This window comes from Amblyomma mixtum, chromosome 1 (assembly GCF_055824585.1).
Source record: "Amblyomma mixtum isolate Tamu chromosome 1, ASM5582458v1, whole genome shotgun sequence".
NCBI classification, from domain to species: domain Eukaryota; kingdom Metazoa; phylum Arthropoda; class Arachnida; order Ixodida; family Ixodidae; genus Amblyomma; species Amblyomma mixtum.
The window spans coordinates 28,085,547-28,106,149 of record NC_143012.1 but is presented as its reverse complement, the minus strand read 5'-3'; the positions used below and the strand labels follow the sequence as shown (position 1 = coordinate 28,106,149).

At 44.5% G+C, this 20,603-nt stretch overlaps 2 protein-coding genes across 3 annotated transcripts in view; one reads left to right on the top strand and one right to left on the bottom strand.

The window, feature by feature from the left end:
- Positions 1-2,520: 2,520 nt before the first annotated feature.
- Positions 2,521-20,570, bottom strand: Atg4b (Autophagy-related 4b). The gene is made up of 5 exons (XM_089546790.1): positions 19,212-20,570; positions 13,118-13,539; positions 11,386-11,462; positions 10,128-10,247; positions 2,521-4,731 (listed from the first exon to the last, which is right to left on the bottom strand). Exons 1-5 carry the CDS (start codon positions 19,931-19,933, stop codon positions 4,552-4,554), a joined length of 1,521 nt encoding a protein of 506 aa, XP_089402916.1. The 5' UTR covers positions 19,934-20,570; the 3' UTR covers positions 2,521-4,551.
- The window catches only part of LOC149365853 (small glutamine-rich tetratricopeptide repeat-containing protein beta-like), an 11,764-nt gene continuing 11,628 nt past the window's right edge, over positions 20,468-20,603 (top strand). For both annotated transcript variants that reach the window (XM_089546812.1, XM_089546800.1), the window contains exon 1: positions 20,468-20,591. The gene's annotated coding sequence lies outside the window, so the exon portion shown is untranslated. The remainder of the gene's footprint in view (positions 20,592-20,603) is intronic.

Sequence of the window (20,603 nt, the reverse complement as noted above, 5' to 3'; positions counted from 1 at the left end):
GTAAGTTAGTTATGTGGCTCAAAATAGGTAGCATGTATCTTGCCTCTACAGTGGACACTGCATCTGATGCTCTTTGCACTCATACGAGTGAAAATCGGCTCTGCAGTTGTGCTTTTGGCATCTTCCTTTTTGGCATCTTCTCTTTTCTCCAGCCATGCCGAAAATCTTCAAATTCTTAATCTTCAAAGTATGGGCAGTGGCGGCGCTCAGGTTAAATCAACAACAGTGAGTTGAGCCAAGCAAGGTCATCCTCTTCTGTGCTCACATCCTCTTCTGTGCTCACATCGAGCTGACTCCGCGACCCAACTCTATCATGTCAGTGAACCTTCACTTCTCGTATATGAAGGACTGTAGGCGAGCTATGACTGCAGCATCAATAAATGAATTGCGAGCGAAGAAGTGGGGCATCTGACGTCGTTTCAATGAACTTAAACCTAGAAATTCAACCAAATGTCCTACCTGCCACTTGCACAACTCGACCATGTACACATAGCCCTGCCAAGGCGTATAAGGAAGAATACAGTCAAGCCCACTTATAACAATGCTGGTTATAACAATATATTGGATATAACAATGGTCAGTCGCAGCACCATCAGCTTTACCAAGTGTTCTATGGTAAAATTAACTGCTTATAGCAATGCTGTCAAGGCCCATTATTGGTTATAACAATTAAATCTGGTAATTGAGTGTCAACCATATTAGAAAAAAAAAGGAAATGCTACAACCACACCAGCAAAACCATGCTTACAACACAAAAGTGCGCGTGTGTGGGGCCAACCAACGGACTGAGCCAGTGCAGCGATGCCACGAAAGCAAAAGAACCCGTGACCATGCACTCAGAAATTCTGCCACAGGGCGCGCCGAGGATGCTTGCGTGTCGCAATGACACAGGCAGGAGAAACGACGGATGCGTTCCCCTGAGCAAAAGGCTCATGCAGAGAAGAAAGTAGGGAGCCTTGGTGCAGCAGTCCATTATTAACGTTTGTGAGGGGTGCGCCGCTCACAGAAAAAAATGCACAGACGCATTTTTCTTTGTTTCTACATTCTGAGCTACGGCTGGCACCAGCAGCGTGTACGTTGTCCCATCTTTCCTTGTTCTTCGCTGACTTGCCCACGGTCCCCGCTTCACAAATTAACGAGCTTTTACAGGCATTAGAACAATCAAACCCCTTGGGATAATTACTGTCAATAAATGCTCTGAGGTTTGTAATCTTTTGTGTTTTTTTTGCACAACCCTGTTATAACAATGGTATTTCCATGGCACTTGAATATTGTTATAAGTGGGCTTGACTGTACCCCTCTTTGCAAAAAACAATCCGGCTTGCTTACCTGACCCACTGCCATTTACATAGACTTCACTGCCAAGTTTAACACAACTTCCAAATGCCACTCTAAGAATACAGGTAGCAAGATTTTGGTTGCGTGTTTTCTTTGGAATAGTGCGCAAGACATTAGTATATACATCAACTAGCATGTGGTATTCACTTGTGACCAGTAAATAAGCCATCACTGAATTTCTCCTCCCACACAGTTTCGGTTTCAACGTCTGAACAATCTCTGACATCTAGACTCAGTATAGGTCACGTGAGGCGTAAAACAATGACGATGTAATTTCTCCTTTACTAGCTTAATTTACTACAATGCTTCTGCCTCAAGAGAAAAAATGCCAATAAATGAAGCAGCAGCAATCATATTGAACTTATTTTATGCCTCATGTGACATATACTGAATGTTGACGTCACAGTCATTGTCGCAAAGGAAATTCAATCACAAATTATTGACTGGCCATGGGCAAACAACATTGTGGGCCACGCAAGCTAAACACATCATTACCAAAAAGAATACAGCACCAAAATTCAGCGTCTGTACTCCCTTAGAGTGACATACTTTCTCTGGTCAGTTTGTGCAATGTAATGAGAAAGTGAAAAATTCAGGGGGCACTTTGGCTCTCTAAAGTGCTGCAAGGCAAAAGCCTTCCCTGGCGCACTGTTCGTGCTGTACTAGTGCTTTGTTTAACTACACACTTTGACTACACATTACAACTACACACTTTGATTGCCGACTTTGACTGCTTCTTTAGCACAACTCTCTCTCTCCCTGCTTTGATGAGTTCGTTTGTATCCATGGCTCTGTTCGCAATAATGAGGTATGTAATGTGGTCACCCATGGACACCTTACGCCCCCTGTCGGAGCGAACAACAACTATTTTATTAGTTGTCGTGTGCTCCGAAAGGGGCGTCAGGCATCCATGGGTGACCTCATTACTTCGAATCCGCGCACTCTGACGTCATAACCATCTCGACCAACCGAAAAGCGTGACACCTCTGCTGACAACCTTCTGTCGACAACGATGAGGCATTGAAGGCTTTCGCCTTAAAAGAGCGAACCTTTGCTCAACTTTGCATTGTTGTTGCCCCAGGTCCCACAGATGCTACTAATGACGGCAAAAGCAAACCTTTGGGTCGCCCTAAACAAGGTGCAACACATCTCACATTGCACCAACCCAGAAAAACAGTTACGTTCAGATGGCAACGTTTTATTGAAATAAAAATATAATATTTAAACAGTTCGTAAAACAGGTACAACACGACAGATAACCACAGTGTGCATCTCTTGCACTGGAAGTTGATCAGTGTGTGTATAAATGGTAGTCACTTTGCAAGCATATATCACGCAAATCTAGGTAACAAGGAAATCAATCATGAACAGTAGCCACACCTTGCACAAGCAGAAACATTTGCGCAGTGTGGCATGGCATAATATCGCTAAAATATATACACTCCAACCAATAAAAGCCAACAAGCATTTTGACAAGCGCACACATCCCAGTCTCTACACATTTGCATACAGAACTTATGCGTACACCTTTGCACCAGAGCTAAAACACGATGAAAAGAAATTTTGCCCACACGCTACCCGATTGCACTAGAGGGACTGCAGTGCTAGATTATATTAGTGATATGAAAACTCCAAACATCTGCCAACAGCTCTTGGCGTTAGCTCTGCCTGTTATTGCCATAAATAGCTTCTTGGTCTCACAATGCATAAGCTGCACAACAGCGGTTTGCTAACAACTTCTACACGCTATGTACCCACTGGTTACATGTTTGTTGCTAAAAATCCAGACATTTCCACAACCATAGACACCTTTCTGTTGAAAGGCAGTGACTAAAGCTACGACAGAGATTATCGGATGGAGGCCAGGATTATTTTCCACTGAATTTAGTGAATCACGATTCCGTAAAGCGTTCCCAGCACGTTTCACTTATCAAGCAGCCATTGCAAAGCTACGGGTAGTTTTATGATACGCGTTCAGACCGTACATGTTTTCCTTGCTCTATTAGAAACGTAAATACATATAAAAACAACGTAATAGCTTCCCGAGCAGAAATGCAACATACCCATGATCCCGCTTCTAAACAGGTCTAAATTGACAATCAGCTCCATCTACAATGATGTCGCAAAGCCTCTCTAGCTGCAAGCAGGCTTATCACAAAATGACAGAGATCAGACCGTATGTTGCTGTCCTATTCACCGGTAATCTTCACAGCAGCACAGTTCCATGAAGTTTAATTGTAAATTTTTTTCCTCATACCTCTGAAAGTACTCCTTTTATACTTGGCACCCTTCAATAAACTAACGACTGAATGACCTCAATGCAGCAGCAAGAATTTCAGCGTTCGATGTTTTCCTACTGTGGCATTTAGATACAATTACCGCAATGGCACTGTTATTAAGCTATATGCACAGATCAGCACACCTCACAAAGTTTAATCCTTTAGGTTCAATAATAAACTGGCCATCATCCTCATTAATGCTACAACATCAAATTTCCACATAACATGCAATGCAACAAAAGGTTATCATAAAAACTCAGGAAGACTGGCTTCAGGTAACTTACTCTGCGAACACTGATTTCCCATGAAGTTCCAAGAGACAGTGCTCGTACCAACAATTACTTTTTTTTCCTGTATTAAATAAACTAAAACATACTAAAAACAATGTTGCATCAAAACACTCATTAACCGAACAGGTATGGCAACGGCTATTAGACTGGTGGAAAAATAAGATACAATGTTCGGTTATGTGCAGTGCCTGTTTGTATTTGCCTCCGCCTATGCACAGGCTTGAATGTTCCTGCCACATTACGAGATACACACGGCCATCACTCACAACGTGCTCAGCAGCTCATATCTGGAGTCTACCTATGGCAGTACTACTGTGGTATCTTCAGAATTCCTGCATTCAACCACACCCATGGTGACCTTCACCACAACCAGCCAGGAAACAAGGAAAGCCAGCATGAAAGTTTACCTGTTCACCGCAGGCAACAACTGCACAGCAACAGGCAATGCAAGTACTACATGCCTTCCTTGTAGCACAGATTGTACAATCATACCTGCCTCTTTTAGTTCTACCTTGCCTTGACACGGGGCACAGCAACGCTGAAAGCCAGTGTTTGCACCAAGCACCAACGGGCTCACTAAATTAAAATGTGGAAAGGGTGGGTTACAAAATGACTCAAATGATAGCAAGCCGCAAGAGAAGTGCTCAGAGTATGATGTACTCTTCCGAGTGACGGCGGTCTGAGCCTTCCCTTGAGAATGAGCCCTGCAAGACGTGCGCGAAGGCCGCTCCGTCAGTCTCGGACGTGTCTGTGTGATCCGCGCAGCTTCCCTCGGAGACGAGGAAGACGGGGTATTCGTGCCGTGACTCCAGTGGCACTGCCAGCTGCGAGAACAAAGGGAGGCGGCAACTAAAGCCGAGTGACGCACATTCTTTGCAGTAGTACGGTATGTATTTTACAACTGGTGCACTGCACATCTGCGGTATGGTGTATGCAGCAAGTGGATTAATCTAGACCAGCTGGGGTTCTTTAATGTGTGCAGATGTCCCACCGAACATACCGTATTTTCCGGTGTATAAGACGCACCTGCCATATATGCAAGCTGTCACTGAAAAAGTTCATATATAAGACGCACCCCAGTTTACCCAGTTAGGCTAGTGAGGCTTAATTAAACACGCTTGCGCGACTATCTTGAAATGCACCGTACCTGTGAGCAATCCTTAAGCAACGCTAAGTGATCGAAAAAGGCGACACTCATGCCATACCCGTCCACGTTTTAGCAAAAAAGAAAGGAAAAACGATACAGCTCCCCATATGTCCATAACATTTTATTTCTACTTGAAACCTTCGAAGTCTTCATCTTCAGATGTGCTATCAAAAGGTTCATCCATTTCTGGAAGCAACTCGGCTGAAACATGCACTGCGTACATGAAGCAAAAAAAAGTTGCAAAGGGTGACTAAAAAAGAACGCTGGCTTGTCTTGACAATGGCGAAAAGCGCGATTGTCACCATCTTTTGGCGCTTCTCATTACTTTTGCTTGGGGCCTCCGAAACAGCCGCGCGTTTGTGATCCCGGAAGTCGTCATCCCCGCTGTTTCATGATAAAGATCACCTAGAATGTCGCGCACGGCGGTCCTGGTATTGAAGTATTAACCGTGTTACAACCGCGTTATTGGTAGTGATATTTTTTAGGTGAAAAAAGCTTGAGCATGAACCGGAGTAATCGATGAACTCGCAAAAAAAAGATGAAAAATTCGCATATAAGACGCACCAGCAAGATTTTAGAAAAAAAGCCGCGTCTTATACACCGGAAAATACGGTAGATGTTTTCAGCGAAATCACGACCAGGATTCCAACCCACGTCCTTGGGATCAGCAGCTGAATGCCAAAGTCACTCAGCCATCATGACTGGAAGCATTGTAGCGTAATGTGCTTCTTCAAGCATATCATTAGATCATGATTCCGATTGAGGTACTCGACTGTTGCACTGCAGCAGCATAGTGCATGAACGGATAGGCAAAATAAATTCGTGTTAAGCTGCATTTTTACCGGTTCATATTGCTGTCATTACAGTCACTATAACTGCCTGTCTTTACTGCCTCCCTAAATACTCCATATTCGAATTTCCAATGATTTATTTTTTTTTCCCTCTATCTATATACTGACCTCACTGCGGTAGGCAGTGCCACCTGTCATGTCATGCAGCAAGTGCCCTGCAAGTGGCGTCACTGGTTTATGTCTGTGCATATTTAGTTAACGATTAAACCTAAATCACTGCTTTAATTACTTCGCTTAGGAAGTCACCCTGTGCGTGACCTAGTAATGCACACAGAAATACGATTTACAACATGCCTACATATCATTTCGACGACGGACAAGTGGTCTAGAGCGTCACTCACCGAAGTTGCTTGCTATGCTGTGGAACCGGTACAAATCCAGCTCAGGCTGAAAACTTCACTTTTTGTTTTTCAAATTTACCAAGAACGGGAACTCAAAGCATTTCATGCTGTTAGCTCTGAAAGAGGCTTGCATATTCAACTCGTCAATGCCTTCTTTGGCTCAGATTGGCAAGACCGAAATGAACAGTCAAAAGTGCTGTCTCTTTCAACAATGAAACAGAGTGGTACATCTATCCTACAAGTACCTATAAACGTGTGTAGCTGTTGCCAGAGAAGTAAACAATGTTACCAGGTGCAAAGCTCCATATAATTAACCTTGTTCACAAGAAACAAACTGTACGTAGGTTTACTATACTGCAAACACAACTTTTCAACATACTTCTTTCTCTTGTGAGAAGGAAAAATGAGAAATTCTCCTCAATGTTCCATGTGGATAATCCAGGTAGAGACACAGCATGGGCAAAGTTTCCACAGCCTAATTTTGCAGAGAAGTAGCTCAACAACTCGATCACAAGGCACCCTTCGAAGTAGATTCAGTAGTGTGACCACTTTTTACAGCAACAAGAGTGGTACTGCCACAAGTGTTCAAACTGTTTACTGATGACTATTTCCTTGGAAGGCAATTTGGTCAAACCAGGAGCACTTCCTTCATCTCGCAAAACCTAGCCCGAGCCATACATTTTATGGCTCAAGAGAAAAGTGTGTGTAGACGTTTCTGATATGACTACTATGCTTCCTTTTTGCCCATTTAATTCCTTTTCAAACTGTCGAGACACGTTCTGTCTTCCATGCCGTCCTATGACTAGCGGTGTCCCAATAGGCCACAGGTTCACACTCAGTGGTCTTAGAGATGTGCACACAGAAGACGGGTGGCACTTTTAGTGACTATGGGATCGGTGTTCTTGCAAAGTTAATGCATTCCTTTGCATTCTGCTTAGAAATAGCATCACAGACCAGACAAGCAGAATCTGTCGCCCCATTACTACCTTGTTTGGATTGGTTTGGTTTATTGGGGTTTAACATCCCAAAGCAACTCAGGCTATGAGGGACGCCGTAGTGAAGGGCTCCGGAAATTTCGACCACCTGGGGTTCTTTAGCGTGCAATGACTACCTTGTTTGGAGTGCATGCAATTACTATATAGGAAGTTTTGGGAAGTTGGTCGGTTTCCATGGCTCCATTTTAGAAAAAAGTACCTCGATTTTTACAACTATGCAAATTTGGGTTATGCTGCAGCATGTATTGAAAAGTTTACAGTGCAAAACACGGTGCAAAACACATAGCGCATATATGTACAATATGAAGGGTGTGCATATATAGCCTGCTGTTTTACGCATGCAGTCCTCCCATATATGGCACATTTTTGATGATACGAACACAGCTGATGCAAAGTCTGGGATGATACGAATCTGTAAAATTCCACGGCCAGAATGCACTGCATACAATGCGCAGAATTCTGAATGATCTGAACACTCCCCTGCATAACTACGGGTGATATGAACGTGTGAGCCATGACTGCACCTTCGAGCGCTGCCAGCGCACCATCGTCGCCGCGACGTGTGGTATATACCGCAAGAAGTGAGTGAAACACCGATATTTAAATGCCCTTCAATAAGGGTCTCTGTCTTCACCAGATAATGATGATCACTAAGAACAGCAGTAATCTGACAGTGAAAGCATTTTTGAAAAAAAAAAATAAAAAATTCTGACTTCTGTACGCAGGTCACCTGTTGGTAGCAAAATGTCGTGTTTATCAAGAGAACTCCACGCTATTCAGGTTATCAGTTCAAGGTGGCGGAAAAGAAACGAATAGCACAAGTTTGCAAGCACAGAAGAAAGGAAACCCCTTATCAAATCTCACTGTCCACTGGGTATGATACAGTCCCTTTCGTCTGGGTTACTTTTCTCTTTTAGAGCATGATAACACAAGATAGCACGAGTGCAGTGTTGCCCTGACACAATATAAAGGCTCTGTATATGTCCGCACATCACAGGTTTCTTGGTTATTCTGGTCAAAGGGATTCCTCATGCCTACTGAATATCCCCTATTGTTGCCTTGCCAGGGCAGCCCAAGCCACACATTTTAGCGGCTTTGTCCCATACCCAGCATAGTCAGGGCAGCGGCGGATAATCCAACAAAGGAAGATTCCCAACATCTCTTTGCTGGTAGGATTAGAGGGCTACCATCGGTTCCGAGCGCCAGTCCCACCGCTGCCGTTGACAGGCAGATCGCGCGATGTCCATCATCCTCTCACTCAACCCGGAGCAATATTTAAACGATAAAATGACAACCCGCCTTTTGGAAGTCAAATTTCATGTTTTCAAGTCTTTATCCAATGGCTGCAACCTTTAACTTCCATTACTTTCGGCAAGGGCGATGGCATTTCCTTGAACAAGCGCAGCTCTAAATACGACCATTTGTGCACTAATTATTTGCAAATCAAAAGCTCTAGCTGGCAAAAAAGGCTGAGATAAAACACTTAAGTATCTTTAGACCACACTGGAGTACCCTATTATACCATTAACCCTTTGAAGGTTTTTGCCGTATACGTACGGCGGCGGTTTTCTGTCCCGCAAGGTCTTTGCCGTACGGGTACGGTTTCGATCTTCAGTTTGAAATTTTGCGCCAAAAGAACAATGCGTGCTCACTGGGGGGTGCTGCCACCTCTTAGGACTTACAAGAAGTGTTTGAATTTTGTGCTGCCTTCTTACGGAGATAAGCAGAACTTATGTCTAGCTTTTGCGCGGTGGCACAGACTGCGGCAACACCCCTTTTGTAGTTTTGGTTTCGCCACGTGATCGCAACGGAGTGGCGCGAAATTTGAGTTTTCTTTTTGTTAGCACTATCTTGCAGGGGCTGCCGAAGTTGATTTCTATCTTTATTGGCGCTGCTCTTAGCTTGCTTATCACCGTTGCTCGCAAGGTATTCTCGCTCTCTGTGGCAAAGCGCCTACGCGGTTTTGATTCCACCGCAGGATCACAACGGAGTCGCACGAAACGTGTTTTCTCTTTTTGGGCACTCTCTTGCAGAGGCGGCGGAAGTTGATTTCTATCTTTATTGGTGCTGCTCTTAGCTTGTTTATCACTGTCGCTCGTGAAATTCTATTGAACATTTTCCAGTTGTGAGTGATGCTGTCACCAAAGTACTGTTCCTAATTTTTTTTTTTACTATTTATTCTCGATTATATACATTTTGTAGATTCAAGATCCGCAATAAAGTAATTTGACCACCTGGGAAAGTTTTCTTCAAAATAATTCGACCCTCAAAGGGTTAAAAAAAGGCGGCAATTCATCAGTAGAAAAAAAAAAAAACAGCCCAAAACTGGACTCTGCAATGAACATCTAAAAAGGTCCATGGATGTTTCCAAACACAAAAATATAAAAACTGGAAAATCTAACCCATCCTCGACCATGTGCATAGCGTCATTACCCTAGTACACGCACACCCTCAGGGTCTTGTATAAATGGTCCTCATCAATTAAGACTTTGTCCATGTCACAGTGAGCCTAAACTCATTCTGACCCACCTTGGGCCACCACATAGCCGGTGGTAGTTAAGGTAATGGAGCAAATGCCAAGAAAAGAAAAACTCGGCTGTGAACTAGACAGTGAAGTGAGGAGGAATAGTCTACCTACAGCCGGTGGCTTCAAATCCGATTTAAGAACCCATGGACCTCTTCATCCACTCCCACCAGCCAAACTTTTTCCGTATCCACAATCAGGAGGCAAGCGTAACATCTTACGCTCAACACAGCAGCAACATGAGTGTTCTTGTCGAACAGTGTTACAGTATTTTTGTAACCGTTTTCCAAAAACTGGTGGCCCTGACCTTGCCACTGAAAGCCGTATTTCAAGGTCAATGAAGAATGTGCTATGCCACTCACCTGCTTCACATCTTTCACAAACTTTTCAAACTCTTCTTCTGTCTTGCAGTAAAAACCCATGGTGCAGCTGGGGTCCATCTTGAAGAACGACATCTTCCGCGGCCATGCGCAGTGAAAGGACTGCAACGAAAACAACACTTCAGAAAAGGTCCAGAAGAGATGCAACACTCGCTTAATATTCAGTACAGCAAGAAACAAAGGTTGTGAAAAAAAAATTCAGGGGGCACTTTGACGATCTAAAGTGCGTGAGGCCTTGCCACCGAGACGACAGCCGTACGCACACACGAGGCGGCTATCGGGCGACTTAGATTGGCTAGTCATGAATAATTAGTCATGACTCATGACTAACTAGTCTTGTGTTAGTTCATGACTAATTAGTCATGAGTAGCAAATGCTAATTAGCTGATGACCAACTAGCCATGACTGGTTAATGACTAACTAGTCATGATAGGTTATGACTGACTAGTCATGACTGGTTCATAACTAGTCATGACTGGTTAATGGCTAGTTAGTCATGACGTGTTAGCTACGACTTTCACTTCAGATGTAACGGACGGATGGGCAGAGCCATGGCCACGAGTATGAGCGCTTTTTCGCCTTAAAAAAGAAAAGAGCAAGCCGGGTTCCTTGCTCTAACCAGCACGAGTCTCCAAGTTAAATGCAATGAACAAGAAGAAATTAGACTGCACCACCTGCTTACACAACTATGAAAGGCCTAGGTGATTATTCTCCATAGAAAGCAAACCACCATCCGAATGTTGCAGCAAAACTAGAATCTATGGTGAGTCATCAGTAGAAGCAGATCATTAACCACATTACAGAGCATTTAAATCCATAACGCTAAAAATACAACCTCTGCAAAACTGGACAATTGGAGCCAATGATGATGGCACAGGTATGTCCGAAGATTACACAGAAAAGCATTAAATCTCAAGATTCTATGGCTTCCTTTATGTTGTTTTACAAACAAAACTGCACGTCTTGCCTATCCAGTATGCAGTGCTTGTTACGGCTCTTTTTTCAGTCTCAATGTGAATATCTAAAAAAGCTTCTACACCTAAGCAATTGACAGCTTATTCCTTATGTGTATTCCTTGTGTATCCTAAACCATCAATAAACTTTCAACTTTACCGAATCTATGCTGCTGGCAGGAGCCTATGAACATGTAATAAGGGCAAAAAAAAAGCAGAAGGTGTGGAACAGAGGCAGCGGACAACACTATATCCTCAATAATATGGTATGTAGCGAAAATGCGTACCTCGAGAGGGAAATCTTGCGTGCCTACATCGACGGCCTCTTGGACGTAATGAGGGTCCAGGTAGATCACCTTTTCGCCTGCACAACAGTCAACAGGAAAAATCCTCGATAAAACAAAAAAAAAAAACACTGGTATTTTAATCTAAGTGACAAGTTTCCTCACTTTAGTGACGAAATGAATGATCAAGCGAAAACCTTTCTTCATCTTTTCAAGAGGCACAAACATTTGATACTTAGGGAAGTCTACTCATGAATAACACAGGATGACGATGACGATGAGTCTGAGTTCCTTCCCTTTGCAGCGGGAGGTTGATGGGACCACCCCAGATCAAACCCTGAAGACTATGGCCCATTGTTTTTTAAAGTTATGCCTTTACAGGTGATTGTTATCAGTTACAATTCCTTAAAATTGCAGTTACAATTCAAATGTTGCACACGCAGCAAAAGCTGATATATCAAAATCAAGAAAAAGAGAGGTAAACAAACAAATGAGCAAGTAATAATCAACTTAATAAGCGTGCAACTTGTTCACACAATTCATAGCTTGACCATAGACGTGGTTGTTTTCTTTCCTTCTTTTTATGCTCCTCACACAAACCACTATATCGGCATAAATGAGAGGCTACATCATACAAACAGACACATTCAGCTAGTAAGAACTCATGAAGCACAAATGCAATGCTGAAATTGGCAACTGTCTTGAACCCTAAACCAAACCCTAAACCGAGCTGCTTGAAAATTTTGTTGCACACTATTGGTTGTAAGGTACTATCCAGGAAAAATTCGCTCATGACAACTTTTTTAAGGTGAGGTAGAAGCCAAATTAAAAAGGATAGAAGGCAACAAAGCTGTACCTCTTGCTGACTGCCACCCTCCCCCATTCGCCTGCTGCAGTGCAGACCCTTGGGAAGTCGCAAACCTACAGCGAAGCCGGAAGCCAGAACGAAGTTTGTGCCCACTCTGTTTTTTTCTAGACGCGGTGTCTTGAATTCTTGCTGCAGTGAGTTCTTGCGACCAATGGCAGCATTCCTCCAAGCATACTGCATCCCAAGTTCTCCCCTCTAGCTGAACTTTCAGGCTATCCATAACACACACAACAAACTCATTTAGCCACACCATTCATGAATATGTAACCAACCGCCAGAGTTTGTGCACACGTTGAGCTACTTACTGAGAAACATAACAAGCTAAAATTCAGGGGGCACTTTGGCTCTCCAAAGTCAATGCCAAACAGTGCGCCTTTCCTGGCGCACTGTTTGGCATTGACTGCGAGACTCTTTGCGCTGCACTAGTGCTTTATTTGACTACACACTTTGACTGCCGACTTTGAGTGCTTCTTTAGCACGACTCTCTCTCTGCTTCGATGAGTTCGGTCATATCCATGGCTCTGTTTGCAGTAGTGAGGTATGTAATGTGGTCACCCACGGATGCCTTACGCCCCCTGTCGGAGCGGACAACAACTATTTTATTAGTTGTCGTGTGCTCCAAAAGGGGGTGAGGCATCCGTGGGTGACTTCATTACTCCGAATCCGCGCACTCTGATGTCATAACCATTTCGACCAAACGATAAGCGTGACACCTCTGCTGACAAACTTCTGTCGACAACGATGAGGCATTAAAGGCTTTCGCCTTAACATGTTTTCTCAGATGAACCAGCATTCTCAAAAATAAAGAAACTGCCGCCAAAACAGCCCTGTGTATGAGAGCAGGCCTGGGAAAACTCCACAGCATACCTTGCCAGCCGAGGAAGTACAACGAATGCCGCGGGCGGCCCCCGATGACGCCTATACAGTTGGGATGCGACAGCATGCCCTTGACGCATGGAATATAGGTTGCATTCAAAGTCTCTCCGCCCAGGCGCACAGGCACGAGGACGATCAGGGCGCGCCAGCCCGGTGCCCCATTGGACTTGTAGCCTCCCCGGCACAGCGCACGCACGTCCTCCAGGTAGATGGTGCAGTCCTGCGCCACGTAGATGCGCAGGTCGGACAGCATGCGGTCAAGCTTGCAGGCCCCCTCGAGGGCCTCCTTGAGGATATAGGCCGCGCTGGAGGGGCCGTACCAGTCGCCCGCCTGCTTGCCGCTTTCGTGGCCCATCTGCACCAGCTTGTGCAGGGAGAAGGGGCTGGCGTCCGCCGTCCTGTCGCCAAACCACCTGTCAAGAGTGGAAAAGAAAAACCTTCTGTTTAAGCTGCATTCGATTCGAGAACAAAGCACCAAATGCTCTTCAAAAGATAATCTCCAGACAATCACAATGCAGTCAACTGCCCAGCACCTGCTAGTATGGAATCACAGGCGGCTGGTAGGTGCAAGATGACCAAAAGCAACTTAATGAACTCCAGCGCTTAGAGGGGTGTCTTAGGCTACAAGGGATACTAACATTTGTTGGATGCAGGCATTAGCTAGTGCGACACTAGTGCCCGCAGACCCTGTACCAATACTCAGCACAAAAGATGCGAACACAAGAACCACTCTGATTGTCCACCAGTCCCACCAAGCTTAGCAGTTACACGACATTAAACTAATGACAAAAGACAGCAAGCCAGCCCACAAAATGATAAGTATTATTCCGCTCCCCTAGCTCAGACGTACAATGGAGGTGATATTATCAAAAACAATTTTTCATGGGTACATCTACTGCTTTGTTTCAGTGTGTGACCAAGAACTGGAGGCGACCTTGAGAAGTTAAAAGAGAAGTAGCCAAATTATACCTGGTCATGGGACTGCCCGTCACTGAGCAAGTTTTACTAACTTAACAGCAAAGAAAAGTTGACAACAGCAATGTAACTGAGTTGTACGTTACGAAAACCTGAATGCTTGCTCCAGATCGTGAATTTCGGATGTGAATCAGCACTTTGCATGTTATCAACCAGATAGGAATTGCCATTACTAAATGCATGTGAAAGACTAAACTGACATTCGTAGGATCTCCACAGTGGGTTTGTACCCACCATCAGCACTGCCTCTGGGACTGTCAAAATCTAGCAGTGCAAGATTTCAGACAAAACATTGGAGGATTACGTATATCCTCCTAGTGTAAGCACAAAGCCTCCTTACGATCCCCTGCAGGCCTTCTCTTTGGAATCTGGTGAGCAGTACTCGATGGGCTTTCTGCTGCAGATTGTTGTCATGGCCCACATGTGTTAGGCATTCCGTCTCTTAGGCTACATAAGGCAGGTCAGGTGCCTTTCGCCCTCCTCCATCTAGGCCACTAAGACAACCTTGCCTAAAAAAAATTTATTACTATTGCGTGAGAATAATGTTAGATCAATTCTTGAATAGGCCTGCACACAATGGGCCCCCTGGCAGTGAGAAAAATTAGAAAGGGGCCCGAATTTAGGTGCTAGGTTTGTCCGTCATTCACAGGAAATATTTCTGAAGAGGGTTTGAAAGAAGCAGTGCAGTGACAACACTTGGAAATCCGTCGACGTAAATTGCGATTACCATTGTGGTGTCAGTTTTGATAAGAAGAAATACTTATGCCTCACAGACTACATTTTAAAGGTATGGGTGATCACACAGATTTTTTTTTTTTTTTCACAACAATTTGCAAATGGAACAAATTACCTTCAAAGGCCGCCTACATTTTGTTCACTAATGTCTTCATTTCTATGCTGGAATAACTGCTTTTCAATTTTCTAGTGCTCCATATACTTCTATGCCTTATGCATTTATTATTTTGCCGTGGATTTGATTACTTATATGCCTGACGCCGCTATGCCATTTGTATTTTTTATACCCCCCTCCTTGCAGTGACTAAGGGCACTATGGGTAATTAAATAAATTAGCAAAATATGTTAATTACTCCCTTATTGCAAATCTACTTCACTTTGGGGGTTTCTCCTAAACATTTGACCAATACTATGTTAATTAATTCAAAATAGTGGTGCTTTCAATGGTTATGGCAAGAAGGCACTACTGTAAAACATGGTACTGGGCGAAAAGAAACATTTAGTATCTTTATCCCTGGCATGATAAAAAAAAAAGGTAGATTAAAAACATTTTGAAAACTTAAACACGCCAGGTCAAGCAAGTGTAGCGGAATGTTTTGCTTTGGTTTTACAGGGTTTAACATCCCAAAGTGACTAAAGCTATGAGGAACACCATAGTGAAGGGCTCCAGAATGTTTCTTTTAAGGGAATGCAACACAGATGTCCCAGTTTAACCAACCACCAGTAATGTTTGGTTTGGTTTTATAGGGTTTAAAATCCCAAAGTATCTAAAGCTATGAGGGACGCCATAGTGAAGGGCTCCAGAATGTTTCTTTTAAGGGAATGCAACACAGATGTCCCAGTTTAACCAACCACCAGTAATGTTTGGTTTGGTTTTATAGGGTTTAAAGGGACTATGAAACAAATTAATTGAGATTACGTAAAGATAGGCAATCCATCACTCGTCACCCCAGCGAAAGAATTTTCGAGCTAGCATGAATAACAACGAAGTTATAGACGATTAAAAATCACGCTCCTCCTCTCCCCCCTCAACTCATACGCGCGGAGCACCAAGAAAAAATAAAGAAAACAGCTCCGGGACTGGGCTCCGCCCATGAATACGTCATTCGCTGACGTTCGGTTTACGGCTTCCGGTTGTCGCACTCCCGAGGAGCAGCGTGCGTCGGCAGCGTCTCTCAGGTCTCGGCGCTTTCTTTGCTCCCGAACTCCGGGCAGAAAGAGGCGGCAGAGGTAAATTGGAAACATATGCGTGAAGGCAATGCCCTGGCCCGCGCTTGCCCGAGGGGGTCGCGCGGCGCCTCGAGCAGACGATTTTCACCGCTACCGGAAGTGTGCCCGTGACGTCGTAGCTGCCGCGGCTCGAGCGAATGACAGCGTGTGGTGGCCTACCGACGTCATGGGACTAGTGACGTCTGTTTTCCCGGTTTTGGTTTCAAAATCGCTCCCTACGAAGACACCAATCGGCCCGCGAATTTTAAAAAACGCGATTTTTAAAAAGCCATAATAAATTGCCGGCTCAGTTCCGAAGACTCATACTTGGTGTCAGTGCTTCTGAGCATAACTTCTAACATTTACAAGCGTCTTTTAATTCTTTTCATGGTCCCTTTAAAATCCCAAAGTACCTAAAGCTATGAGGAACACCATAGTGGAGGGCTCCAGAATGTTTCTTTTAAGGGAATGCAACACAGATGTCCTAGTTTAACCAACCACCAGTAATGTTTGGTTTGGTTTTATAGGGTTTAAAATCCCAAAGTATCTAAAGCTATGAGGGATGCCATAGTGAAGGGCTCCAGAATGTTTCTTTTAAGGGAATGCAACACAGATGTCCCAGTTTAAACAACCACCAGTAATGTTCTATTTGAGAAATTTTCTCGCCTTATTTAGGGAATCTGAGAAGTGGTAAATTTGGTGAAAAGGGAATTGCAGAGAGTTTCAGGGAATTTGACTCTTTCACAAGATGTGGTGCCCTCTGGAGAGTGGTGCTAATTCATCTGCTGCTGGTTGAAAACAAACGCATGTTGGAGACATAGGCCGTAATCCTGTCTCACGAGGCATCAAATGTGCCTGCGAAGTAGCAAGTGTGTGCTTGACAGTTGCCACCATCTGTCACATGTGCCTGTTGCTAACATGAACTGTGCAAACGCAGAGTGAAGGCAGATTTTAAGAACCGAAGTTTGCGTACTTTTTCCAAATTTCTGGACTTTTCAAGTTGCTGCATGGAAAAGAAAAGACCATAAATTGGAATTTTCGGTCTGATTGAGGGAATTTGCAGTTACTGCGTGGGACGACACTGCCAACTACAACATGGGACAGAGCAGCACGTCAACACAACCAGAAAGGTAGTCCACATTTACATATTCAGTGCCTCCTCATTTCTTGCAGTGAGGCTTTACCTTATATTAATATTAAATTTGAACTGGTATTTTACAATTACTTGGTAAAATTGGTATTTTACCATCGGTTGGTTACCAAATACCAACCATTACTGATTGGTATTTTATAGACTTCCCTCTGGAGGGCAATAATTGCTGTGCAACCAGTGAAGAGATTCCAGTACTTTTATATATGCCTCTTCTACACCCTGGTTACGCGTTCCCGTAATCTATGAAGGCTTTATATAGAGTCAAAGGAACGAAGAGCGCGATAAAAACAGGATGTTGAAAGAGGAACCCAACATATACGTGCAGTTCTTTGTTTTTGTTGCGCCATTCTTCTCAAGTTGCATACAGTGGTTGGTTATATTCTGTGTATTTCTCTATCACATGATAAATGTTGTGAATATGGTCAATCGTAGAGTAACCTTTCTCAAAGCCAGCCTGGTCCTTTAGGTGACTGTAATCTAAGGTTGATCTAATGTGGCTGGCGATTACCTTATTAAATACCCTGTAAACAATGAACAGTAATCTGACTGGTCTAATTTTTGAAGTCCTTGAAGTTCCCTTTCTCATGGATTAATCTGATGTTAGCATTCTCCTAAGAATCCAGTATGTTCGAAGGTCATGAGACACGGCCTATACAGGGTAGCAAGTCTTTCCGAACACAGTGTGCCCACTGTCCTTCGTCGAAGTTGCAGTTCCCTGACACTCATCTGCCATTTTTTTCCATTTGCACTACTTGCAAAACTTTCTTTACTTCTTCTTTCGTGACCTGTGGGATGTCCAATTCTTCGACACCACTGGCTTCTTCATTAGCATCCTGATTATTTCAGCTACCGTCCAGATCTGTGCAGAATTCTATGGCTACCTTAACTTTCTCATTCATATTGGTAATGACAATGCTCTCCTTGTCTCTTAGCGTAAACATACAACTTTTGCCAATGGCTCTCCAGAACAAGATGTGGTGCCCAGGTGTAATACTTGGCCACTACCTACTATATGAATACACCAACTAATATGGTAAAACCTTACTGCTGACCAAATGCCTTTGATGATTTGGCAACATGCAATCCTATTAGAATGTTGTTCTGAAATCCAACCAAACCCGCGAGCATTTGTACTGTACTGCCCCAATCAACCAGTGTGCATTCACCGGACGCCCGAAGTATATTCTTCACTGGATATACAGATATCCGTGGGAGATCCACCAATGTCCAACGGCTCTCGCACAGACCTCTGACAGAAGTACAAATAAGATTATTTAGACCGCTGACAGATAACCATCCCGGATATCCGCCAGCGGATCTTTTGAGGATATTCGCAGGTAATTCCTTATCCACCATCATAAAGGCAAGCAAGAACTGCTAACACCAATTAGTACAATTCGCAGGGCCCATGGACCTATTAAAAGCCCGCAGAGTGTCTGAAATCGGACATACGCATTGCCATATGTCATACGCATGAATCTGTAAAGCAGTCAACATGTCAACTACATTTGTGGCATGAAAGCTGCGGTTCGCCAAACTGGCAGACCACTGCTCGAACAGCGACAAGATGGAAAGCGAAACATGCGATTTATCCACACTCTTCTAAAACACATGCACCTTCAGTTGAAACAAAAACAAATTCTTGTCAGAGTATCGCCAATTATTAAAAAGAAAGGAAATTGTATTGATTTTAGGGGTAGAAAGATGAATTCGTGGCCACACTCTTTTACTCATCATCAGCAGTATCGCGTCGACGCGGGGAACGGACACGCGCCCAGCTTGTTATTGTTTCGCAGCCGTCTAGTAGCACGCACCCACTGAGCAAGCTTGAGGGTCAAAGAACGAACTTTATCTCTTTCGAAGAGAGAAAATAAGACCGATGCTGATGACACACAGTACGGCCACGAATACAACACATACACATCGAAACAAAAAATCGTAACGGGCGTTGTGGGGCACAGATGTATGCGGTACGTTTACGGGTCACACACACGACGAGCCGCGGAAACTGACCTGACGACCGTGCGGTGCATAAAGTCGGAGGCTTCACTCTGGCGTCCCTTGCGGTAGCGCCAGCTGCGGCCGAGGAAGTGCGTGAGAATCGCCTGCGCCAGCATCATCTGGCTGCTGCGAAGCATACAGCCCCAGCCGCAGTCCGAGGTGATGTCCGTGCCCGGTATGGCGGGAAACTCGCGCCGATACGTAAACCACAGTCGGCTCGAAAAGTCCTCGAGGAAAAGCTCATAGCTCGCCAGCCTGCCGTCGTCGTCGGTCGCTGGCTCGAGCGGCTGACCAAGCGGACTCCACGACCGCTGCGAAGACAGAGACGAGGAGCTCGACCAGAGCGCGGCGGCCGAGCTCTTCGTCTGAATCTTGCGGTGGTACATGATACCCAACAGCCAGATGGCTTCCTCATCGCTGAAGTTGGCCTTCTTGCGCATCGTCCAACCGTAGCGCACATTGTTCCACACTGACATCAACTTCGTCCTGACCTTCTCCGGAGACTGAGGCGGCACGACTGACGCACTGGATGACGACGACGACGCCACATCTCGTTTCTTCTGCTGTTGCTGCTCTCCATCGAGCTTCAAGTCGTCGGACGTACTGCGGCGATGGTGCCGAACGACGATGAGCTCCGTGTTTGGTGTGTGTTCGCAAAACGCGAACATAGGCGGCATATTAGGCGCCGTTGTCTGTGTGGTGGGCCTGGCAAGCACGTCTGCGCCGTTGAACATTGTTGTGGCGGAAGCAGACCTCGCCTCTTTCACGTCACAGATAAAAATTTTCCGGCACTTAGTCGATCACATGAACACGGCAGAGAGACGCTGCGTTACTTTCATCCGGCGCGACATATCGGGCCAGCACCAAAAACGACGACGGCAACGTTTCACAGCACAAATTAAAGACGCTTCTTGTTTTCACCCTTGTTGGACAGATGCCTTATAGGCGTAAAACACACCACATACACACTAACTCCAGCTACAGAATTACCTTCACCAGTTAAAACGGTCGAACGTTACCTCCGCCCCATCACACCCGACCGCCTCGACATTTCTTGCTGGCTGACATTTAGGCATTGACATTTTTGCTAATCAATGAGTACTGCCTAGGCGGCGCCACAAGTCAACAAAGTTTATAATACTTATAATAGCCATTGACTCCTTATCTTAGCAGTAATAAATTTATTAACGACCATAGTATTCTCAACTTTAATTATAATTTACAAATTACTTTCTACAAGCGCAGTAACCCGAACATAGCTACATTACCTTACAACAGCGCGGAGTCAAGTGGTGCCAAGCCTCTGTTCTACTTGGCGTGCACAATAAATGAATTAAAAGTCACGCCTTGTCAGTATTGTATGCCTTGTACGCCGGGCCTGCGGCTAGTAAGGTATGTTCTTGC